At 35.3% G+C, this 10,839-nt stretch overlaps 1 protein-coding gene and 2 pseudogenes across 1 annotated transcript in view; all 3 read right to left on the bottom strand.

Annotated features, from left to right (window-relative positions):
- Positions 1-1,171: 1,171 nt before the first annotated feature.
- Positions 1,172-10,839, bottom strand: part of AASDH (aminoadipate-semialdehyde dehydrogenase) — a 26,039-nt gene continuing 16,371 nt past the window's right edge. The window contains 5 exon segments of the mRNA XM_023532098.1: positions 1,172-1,583; positions 3,262-3,393; positions 3,919-4,041; positions 5,496-5,659; positions 9,661-10,521. Of these exon segments, the coding sequence (XP_023387866.1) occupies positions 1,194-1,583; positions 3,262-3,393; positions 3,919-4,041; positions 5,496-5,659; positions 9,661-10,521 (1,670 nt within the window). The 3' untranslated portion in view covers positions 1,172-1,193.
- Positions 2,908-3,026, bottom strand: LOC111741401 (annotated as a pseudogene).
- On the bottom strand, positions 4,653-5,062 carry LOC105293763 (annotated as a pseudogene).

Genomic DNA, 10,839 nt, shown 5'->3' with positions numbered 1-10,839 from the left:
CTACCTCCTACCTGTTAGAATGGCTATTATCAATAAGACAAGAAATAAGTGTTGGAGAGGTGTGGAGAAAAGGGAATCCTGGCACACACTGCTGATGGGAATGTAAATTGGTACAGCCACTGTGAAAAATAGTATGGTGGTTCCTCAAAGAATCGAGAATAGAATTACCATATGACCCAGCAATCCTTCTTCTGGGTATCCACCTGAAAAGTTTAAAATTTATTTGTAAAGATTTTTGTATCCCTGTGCTCATTGTAGTATTATTCACAATAGCCAAGACATGGAAACAACCTGTGTCTTTTGACTGATGATTGGCTAAAGAAGATGTGGTACATATAAACAATGGAATACTATTCAGCCATAAAAAGATGAAATATTGCCATTTGAAACACTGGATGGATCTTGAGAGTATAATGCTAAGTGAAATAAGTTGGATGGAAAAGGATAAGAACCTTATTATTTCACTTATGGGGGATATAAAACAAAAAGCAACAACGAAACAAACAAACTCATAGATATAGACAACAAAATGGTGGTTACCAGAGGGGAAGGAGGGTGGAGGGAGGATAAAGAGGGTAATGTGGGTCAAATATACGGTAAAGTAGGTCAGATATATGAGTCAAATATGCAGTGACTTCAGTTGGTAAGCATACAATAGAGTATACAGATGTCGAATTATAAAGTTATACACCTGAAATTTACATAGTTATTAACCAATGTTACCCCAAATTTAAAATAGAAATACTAAATAAGGAACCTAATTTGATAAATAGATCCTACCTTTAAAAACCTTTTGTTATGAATCTCAGTATATATGAGTGAATGGTATATTACATCATAAACTGTTTTTAACCCACCAAGTCCACCAAGTATATTCTGGTCTTTTTTTATTCAGAGGTCTTTTATTTAAAAAAAAAAAAAAGAAAAGAAAAGAAAAAGAAAAAGTAAAATATCTGTAGCCTAATTAAAAGAAAGTGCTACTATATATGTTGTTTTTATTCTATAATTCCTTTTAAAAGTATTTGTTGCTCCTACAGGAAGAAAAATGTAGATGTTCTCCAATAAAGTGTAATAGACAAGTTCCTTAAAGCAAAATATATAATCTTTATTATAAAATAAGACTATTCACATGCTCTATAATGGTAAAATATTTTCAAACATCTCAGATGTATTCCAATAAAGACTGTACTTGATTACTTTTTATTGCCACCCAATAGATCCAGACAATAAACATAATTATTTCTACATCCAATAATAAGCATTGATTCCCAGACCACGGGAGAAGAGAAAACTTCTCCGGGAAGTTCATACACAGTTTGCAATTGTCCACTCTTAGATTCCAGGATCCACAGTTTCCCATCAGTAGATGCTGCTGCCAGTAACATTTCATTGCTACGATTATGGTTATGGAAAGCAAACGGTGTTGAATATACCCTTGAGGTAGTTTTAAATTTCCATTGGAGATGACCTTTCATACTACAACAGTAGATAAAGCAATCATGGGAACCAAAAAATATTTCTTGCTCTGATGTGGAGGTACATGGGGATGAAAAGATTGGTTCATTGGTAGAGAATTGCCAAACCTGAAGGGTGATAAAGGCAAAAATAATTCATTCATCTCATTTCAACCATTCTGTATATTAAAGCTTTATGAAATTCTTAATTAAAATTCAAGTGATGTAGGCTATTGAATGGTAACTACCTACAGAAAAAATTGGCTTTTTCTGAAAAGTAGCACCCTCATATTAGACCTCTGTCCCAGAAGTAAAATCTAGCACAAATTATACCAAATGTTCTTATTATATCAGTCATTGCTATGCATAATATTATGAAGTAAAACTGATTTAACCCCATTTTCGAGTTATTACTAGTATGTTCAGAGACTGAGTTCAAAAACAAAACTGCATTGCATTTTCAATGTATCTTAAGAACTGTTTATTAGAAACTACAATTTCTTAATGTAGGGAGAAGGAAGTAGGCTGAAAGGAAGAGTTTATGTGTAATAATTTAAATTAAAGCTTTAAACAAAAAGCTATGAGATGTGCATCTTCCCTATGGATATATACTATCTGCTGATTTCAAAGCTACGACTAGAGACAAACCTGTTGGCCAATATTTTGAGGAAAAGACACATGGAAGAAAAGGCACGAGTCTAAGGTAGTATTTATGAATGCAGAGTAACAGCATTATAAAAACAAACAAAATAAAGAGTGGGCATATTCATGAAATATGACTTATAATCTCAATTCTGTCCCTGACTTGGACAAAGCCATTTTAATCTTTCTATGATTCATCCAAACGAATAGGAGTAATAGCATTTAGCCTCTTCTCACTTCTTAGGAATCTAAAGGTGAGAATATATTCAAACTGCTTTGTAAATAAAAATATTAAGTGAATAAAATAAAAGATTCTGTCAAAAAGTACCTGTCACACAAAGCAAAAGAAACTGCTAGGCAATGAGGGGTGAACGTAGACTAAAGAGCATAAAGAATCAACCCTAGCCATCAACGGGCTTAATTAGGTTGGAGCTAGTACACTCTCAAGTCCACAAAGAATTCTCCCAAATCAACACTGATACAGGAGTTGTGCCATATATGACAATCAACTGTGGGTACTTAAAGAAGTAGAGATTCTGCTCCCAACAAAAGATCTACTGTAATCCAGAAGGAGCCTACCCTGCCAGTCATGAAGGTGAAGGTAGGACCTCCGTACAATGGAATTGGGTTACACAACAGACTTTTGTTTTCATAGGAAAAGCGGGGCTCCTTTAAATTTTCATAAGCTCAGTAGAAGTTACAATAAAATTGGCTAAAAACTGGTAAATTTTTTTTTAGGCGAGGCAACCCTTGGTTGACCTCAGATAGCAAAGTCTTTGTCAGCTTACAATCCCTTATTTTTTAATTTTTACGCCTACAGCACCTGGTCTTCCTAGGTGGTCTTCCATCCAAGTACTAACCAGGCCCGACCCTGCTAAGCTTCCGAAATCAGACGGGATCGGGCTTGTTCAGGGTAGCATGTCTGTAAGACTGGTAAATTTTTTTTTAATTGGGGAACGGGAAATGACAAAAATATAAGTGTTTGGATAGAATCATTTAAATCTACTACAGCATCATTTACAAATTAAGAAACCCATGGCTTCACAATTAAAACAGAACTAGTTTTCAAAACGAGTTGAATAATAATGTTTAAAATTTTACTTCATTTGTCACCAACTACTGTGCCTTTGAGAAAGATATATAAAACAGAACTAAAAATTTTTACCTGTTCTCCAAAGTGAGTGAAGCAAAGTAAATTCCCATCTACACAGCCAATACAAACGAACTGTAGGCAACACCGTGGAGAGGAGAAGAGTGGTTTCCCACAGGAATGTTTCCAAACTCTACTCCCAGTGGCCTGTCATGGGCAAAAGGCAATCAATAGCATTTCAATCATTCTAATCAATTATCCTTTATTAAAAAACAAACTCATAAATGTCCTGGAGGAAAAGCTATCAACATCAGAAAATGCTATAATGACATGCTGACATTATAAATGAAGCTAGTACACATATACACAGCTATAAAATTAATCAGTGCTATTTATGCAAGCTAAGATTAAAACAAATCTTAGCTGCAACAAAACCAAGAAAGAAATAACACACATTAAGATCTATCCTTAATTTTTAATTTCTAACCATTTTAACTTATAATGTGACTGAGAAAATTCTGTCAATTTAAAAAAAAATAATAAAAGATGTGCACAGAACTTAGTTGATTTTTCTCATCTTTCTAGACTTTACGTCAATCATTTTTAATGAGTTCTTGCTCAGTGATATCAGGACTATATCTAACTGAAACTACTTCAATTTTTCAGGATTCAAAGCAAAAATAAAATAAGAACAATAGGTAATAAAATCAATAAACATTATTTTATGCCTACTGGATGTACAGCCAGTAAAAGTCCTCCCAGTGTAGCAAAATACAAGTGATGTGGAATCAAGCTCAAACAAGGTGAAGAAAAGATAGTTCCTCCACATTTTAACTTCCAAACACACTTCTTTTTCTGAAAATAAGAAAGCAAATTAATTGGTTTCTGTTGGTGGTTAACAAATTCACATAATCTATCCCTCGTATGTTATGTCTATTTAGTAAGTTCTCATTTTGAATATACAAGTAATACTATAAAAATACATGTTCACTGTGCAGAATCAAGTTAGTATAAAGAAGACAGGCCACCACCCAGAGAAAACGACTGTTAACATTTTAGCATTTTTCCTTGGTACACACACACACAGTTTAATATAGTTGAGATCATTCTGAATATATACTTGGTATCAAATTTAGCTCGTTTATTTGCTAAATCTCTTTAAATATTACTAAGTTAAACAACTTAGAAAATAGACATCTTGGTCCATATATTTGTCCATGTTTCTGATTTTTTTGTCAGGATAGAATCCTAGAAGAATTTTACTGAATCGAAGGATCTGAAATTGTTACCAATGGCCGAACTTTTCCTCAGAGGCTTTATTAGTTACAACCTCCCAAAACTCTCCGCAGCATTTAGTGTTCTCATTCTAATCTGATATCATTTTTTCCTCTTGAAGTTTTTAATTTTCATTCCTGATTATTATAAGTATGAAACATTTATTTTTATTTTTTCCATTGAGGCATTTTATTTGAACATATGTATTACATCCTTAGAAAAAGAATTTTCCCTCCTGTGTGCTTTCGTCTTGTTTCTTCATGGTCCATGATGCCTGCTGAAGTTGTCAGTACAATGAAATCAAACTTACAAGATGGGAGCAGGTTGTTCTGCCATATTCCTAGATCTTTGAGTTGCACATCGAATCTGGAGCTGATCACTCCACACTTGTTTAACCTGCCTGTGAGGTTCACAACAATTTTCCCAGCTCTGTGATCATCAATGATTTCAAATTTGCCAATGTAACCATGCTTCATCATTACAGAAACCGGAAGATGACTTTGGAGCATGGCCTAATAAGAATCTGGCATTTGCCTCTCTTTTCAACATTGTTAATGCTCTTGAGTGCATCAGCCAGGATGTTCATGCGCACTATTATGGCGGCATGGAAAGATGGCAGAAAGAGGACTAAAAAGTATGAAACATTTAAATGCATTTACTAGCCACTTCTTCTTTGAGGTCTTAAGCATTTACATCCCTTGTTTATTTTTCTACCTGGATCTTTATATTTTTATTAACTTGTGGTTGCTATTTTCATTTATACTTATGAGTTTTAATTTTGTCGCATTTGTTTCAAATTTTCCTCCAATTTATTTTTTATTTTTGTAATTCCACTTTTTATTTTACGTAATCAGGTCTTATTGATATTTTCCTTTGTGACTTTTTTTTTATTGTCAAGATGGTAATTCTAAGTTCCTTATGTTAATTAGTTCCTTATTTTCTCAGATCACAATGCTAAACTTGGAAAATCATTAACATGTGCTCCTCTGGTCAAGGGCACCTGACAGTTTCAGGCTCTTCTACTAAATTCTTACATAAATATCCAAAGCATATGCATGCTGGTCATGAGATCCAATGTAAAGGAGTCCTGTGGTTGGATCCACGGCTGCTGAGCTTTTGACAGCATTCTCAGTAGTAAACATCCAGTATTTTTCTCCATTATGACTTTTCAGAACATAAATTAACCCGTTATAACAGCCTGTTGGGAAACAAATTAAAAGATGAGATTTAGATGTCACTGGACAATTCTTTAGCCTATATCATGACAATTTATATTTGGTGCTCTTTGTACTTGGGCTCCATGTTCAGCTCAGATTTAAATTTCAGCAATGTAAAGCAGAAACTGAATAGTAATCACTTGTGTAAAATAACCACTTAGTAGGTACCTTGTTTTTTAAAAGTACTGTAAAGGGCTTCACTATCAAGGAAACAGTGAATCATGCTGCAATGAAGAGAGGCTTTGACAGATCTGGGTTCAAATCTCATCGTGGCCATCCTCAGGCAAATTACTCAGTGTCGCTGAGCCTCAGATTCCTTTTCTGCTGAATGTGGATACATCTACATCCAGGGTCATTGTGACAATTAGATAATATAATGTGGTAAATGCACAGTGCAAAGAAGATGTTCATGATATTCTAATATTAGCAACAGCCAATGTTTATTTAGCTTTTTTACCTTGTGAAGGATGCTATTCTAAGAATTTTACACCTATTAACTCACATAATCTTCACAGTGAAGTGAGTGCTATTATACCCACATTTTGTAGATGACAAAATTGAACCACAGAGAGTTTAAGTTAGTAGGCCAGAACTTCTCAGCTAGTAAGTGGCAGATCCAGGGTTTGAACAAAAGAGGTCAAACTCCAGAGCCTGTGTTCTTAGTAACAGACTGCTCTTCGCAAACTGTTGATATGGATGAGAAGATAGGGCAAGAGGCCCTGACTTGATGTGGCCAGAATAACCCAGGTGGAAGTAGGGGTGCTCAAAATCTGTAGAGCGAAGGTCACCAGTGGTCTCCTTAGGGATGGTGAAGAGACATGTCCTACATGGTGGAGTAACCCCAGGACTCACAGGGTAATAAAAAATTCTTTTCAGTTTAGTTCAATTCCAGAAGAAAATCTTGTGACCTTGGGTTGGGCAAAGATTTCTTAGATATAACATCAGAAGGAAGATCCATAAAAGAAAAAAAATGATAAACTGGACCTTATTAAAGTTAAGAATTTCTCTTCAAAAAACACTATGTTAAGAGAATGAAAAAACAAACTAGACTGGGAGAAAACATACAGGACATCTGATAAACATTTATCCAAAATACATAAAGAATTCTCAAAACCCACTTAAATATGGGTAAAAAATCTGAACGGACACTTCATAAAAGATATAGATGGCAAATAAGCTCATAAAGAGACACCATTATTAATCACTAGAGAAATGCAAATTAAAACCACAATAAAATACCACTCTATAACTATCTAAATAGGTAAAATAAAAGAAATTTTTCACTGGTGTAGACCACAGCTGCTGGAGACTCCCAGAGCCCACGCCACTGTGTCCCTCTGTAACCAGTGCCAACATACGCTCCTCCAGCACTGGCATCACTGCACATGCACACCTTGTATCTGGTGCCCCCGTACAGCCTTGGAGCTGGTGCCCGGAAGTGGCATCCCCACATGATCCTGGACCCAGCATCACACTAGACACAACAGTACAGCCCAGGAGCCTGGTCCCTCACACCCACTTACAAGTGAAGATCTTTCCCTACAGAAGTCACTCCACAAAGTATGAAAGTGGTTGCTACTTCTTTAAATGTGAGGACACCAATGTAAGATACAAAGAACATGAAAAATCAGGGGAAGATGACACCACCAAAAGAACATGATAAATTTACAGTGACTGACACAAGAGAAATGGAAATCTACAAGATCTCTGACAAAGAATCCAAAGCGATTTTTAAAAGAAAAGCTCAGAGAGCTACAAAAAACACAGATAATTCAATGAAATCAGGAAAACAATACATGAACAAAAATAACCCAAATGAAAAATGGGCAAAGTATCTAAATAGCTTTCTCAAAAGAAGACATACAAATGGCCAACGGGTACATGAAAAGGTGTTCCATATCATTAGTCATCAAAGAAATGCAAATAAAACCACAATGAAATATCACTTCATACCTGTCAGGATGGCTATTATTTATTATTTAAAAAAAATTTTTTTTGAACTGACAATACCAAGTGCTGACAAGGATGTGGAGCAACTGGACCTCTCATACACTAATAGTAGGAATGCAAAGTAATTCAATTACTTTGGATAATACTTTAGCTATTTCTTATAAATTAAACCTACACTTACCATACAACCTCCCCCTTCTAGGTACTGACCCAAGTGAAATAAAAACTTGTTATTCACACAAAATCCCATTGACAAATGCTTATTGCAATTATTCATAATTACCAAAACTGGAAAGAACCCAAATGTGAATGGATAAACAGACTGTGGTACATCCACACAGTATAATACTCAGCAACAAAAATATAGCTGAGTCTCAAACACATTCTGCTCAGTAAGAGAAGCGAGATTCAAAGGCTACATACTGTATGATGTCATTTATATGACTTTCTGGGAAAAGTAAAACTAGAAGGACAAAAAAATAAACCGGTGGTTGCCTGGAGGTTAGAGGTGGGAGGAACAAGTACTACAAAATAACATGGAATATTTTTTGAAGTAATGCATTCTTGATTGTGGTAGTGGTTACATGAAGGTATGCATTTGTCAAAACTCAGAACTACATATTAAAAGGGTAAGTTTTACTGCATATAAATTATATCTTAATTTAAAAAATGTTTTAAGTACTAAGTGACCGCTATGTGCCACAAGCTTTGAGTCTAGACACTTGGGATGCAAACAGTAATCTCCATGAGCCGACTTGCGTGGATGAGGTATATAACTGAAAGTTTCCTGTAGTATAATTTGCAAAATGTAGGTGTTCAAAAGAGAAGGATCAAACAGAGATTCAAGTAGATCCCAGCTAGGACAGCATTAGTAGGGAGATATATTCCTAAGCGCTGTCAGAAAAGCTTCGATGAACAGATTCTATGACCATATATAGTAAAACCTAATGTAGTTGGGGGAGTAAAAAAGGGAGGCATTACAGTTGGACCCCCACATTCCTAGTAAAGTAGAAGTCACCTATAATTTAATGAAACTGAGTAGCAGGTAGTAGCTAACACTTAAAGAGCACTTGTCTGTGCCTAGCAATATACTAAAAGATTTATGTTGTATCTTTCATTAAATCATTTCAAAAGCTCCATTATGATTGTGGTGGTTTTCAAATACGTCTTCAAATTATTTGATACTCTTCCTTTCAAGAGCCTAGTTCTCCCTCTCCATGCCCTGAGTATAGGCCAGACTTAACGTGCTTCTAATGAACAAAAGTAAAAATTATGGTATGCAACTTTGGAGACTAAGTCAAAAAAGTACTGAATCCCTTCTCCAATTCTCCCTCTCTCCTCCCTTCTTCTCTCCCCTCCTCCTCTCTTCCTCTCTCTCTTTTTCTCACTCTCTTTTTCACTCTCTCTGATCATCCACTCTGAAGAAAGTTAGCTACCATGTTGTGAGGGCATTCAAGCAGCCTATGGAAAGGCCCATGTGGCAAGAAATTGAGCTTCCTGCCAAGAACCAGCAAAGAATGGAAGCCTCCTGCTAGCAGCAATGTGAGTAGCCATTTTGGAAGCAGATTTTTCAGCCCAAGTCAAGCCTTCAGATGGCTGCGGCCATATGAGAAACACTGAACCAAAATTTCCAGTTAAGTTGCTCCTAAATTCTTGACCCATGGAAACTGTGAGATAATAAAAGTTTGTTACTCTAAATGATTAGTTTGGGGATAATTTGAGATGCAGCAGCATGTTTTATTTATTATGCCCATATACTCATGAGAAAACTGAAATTCTAAGAGGTTGAGCAATGTGTCATAGGTTAGAGAGCTGATAACAGCTTTAGAGGTAGGTTCAGACCCAAGAACTCTGACCTAAGGCCCACACTGTGACAATTAGCAGATGGTTAACTATTCTTTGACTGCGACCAAATCTGCCACCATATATAGTTTTTTTTTTAATTTAACTTAGTCCTACTACCATTACCATATGGTATATTATCATATAGTAATTAAATTTAACTCTATAAACTTCTAATTCAAAAACTTACCCACTACAATAAAGTTTCCACACTTAGATACACATGCTGAGGATTCAATTCGATCTCCCAAAATCTGTTCCCAGTTCACCTTCCCAGAGTAAAGGTCAAGTGCCATCATTTTATGAGAATGGGAGCCAATGTACACAGTTGCAGATGACTTATCAATAGCTGGTATTACAACCAGAGGCGAAGCATCTACACATTTGCCTGTGTCTGACCTCCACCTCACATGTAACTCCATTTTCTCAGCCCCTATCACAGGTGTTCCATCTTCATAAACTTTTGCAACACAGGTCAAATCTTTTGACTTCCCAATAAGAGCTGAAGGATTTAAGCTTTTCACATTTTGAATATTAGTCTGTGAAATTAAATCAGAAGAACAGGCTGAAGAGAAATGTCCAAACCTAGTTAAAAACACAGTAGTATTCAGAGCCAAAATCTGACTCCCTCTGCTCAGTGCAATAAAAGCATTTATCTCGGTGTCTAAATTTGAAGGCATGACAGATTTCTGATGTAAAGATTTTCCACTGGTTTCCTCTTGACTAACATCATTGAATTTCCTTTTCGTGACATAATTCTTGCTAAATGTTATCAGATCTTCATCTGGAAACACTGTCTGAAGGATGTGATTATAAATCTCTAAAATGGAACTGCTAAGAATATTTTCCAGAAGCCCAGGTACTGATGTGCCAACAAGCTTTTCAATCTCACTGAGGAGCCGTACGGACTTTAAGGAATCTCCACCACTATTTAAGAAGAGTGACTCATCGGGAATCTTTGAAGAATCTTCTGAGAGATTCAGAATAGACTACAGATGAGAGAAGGGAGAAATATGGTGAAATAAAGGCCTAAAATCAAAATAATTCAACACTTACAGGTAATATTTAGAGAGATGATAGTACCTACATTAATGGTATGGGCATAAGACACACAAAATAAGTATTTTTAATAAAATAAATTTTTAAATTGTTTCCTTTATAGTAAAGGAGACCATCACTATGCTACCAATTTTGTCACAAACTGAATCTAAAACTGCAAATTACACTTTTCTTTAGAGTAGTTTACCCATAAAATAGAAAATGATTTAAAAAACATTTGTTTTATTAATTATAAAACCCACAAGATACTAATAGCTGATATTTCTATAATATTGGAATAATATTCATCTTTATTTGCTTCATATAAATC

The sequence above is a fragment of the Pteropus vampyrus genome, unplaced genomic scaffold (genome assembly GCF_000151845.1).
Source record: "Pteropus vampyrus isolate Shadow unplaced genomic scaffold, Pvam_2.0 Scaffold77, whole genome shotgun sequence".
Taxonomy (NCBI): domain Eukaryota; kingdom Metazoa; phylum Chordata; class Mammalia; order Chiroptera; family Pteropodidae; genus Pteropus; species Pteropus vampyrus.
This window is presented reverse-complemented; position numbering and strand designations above follow the sequence as displayed.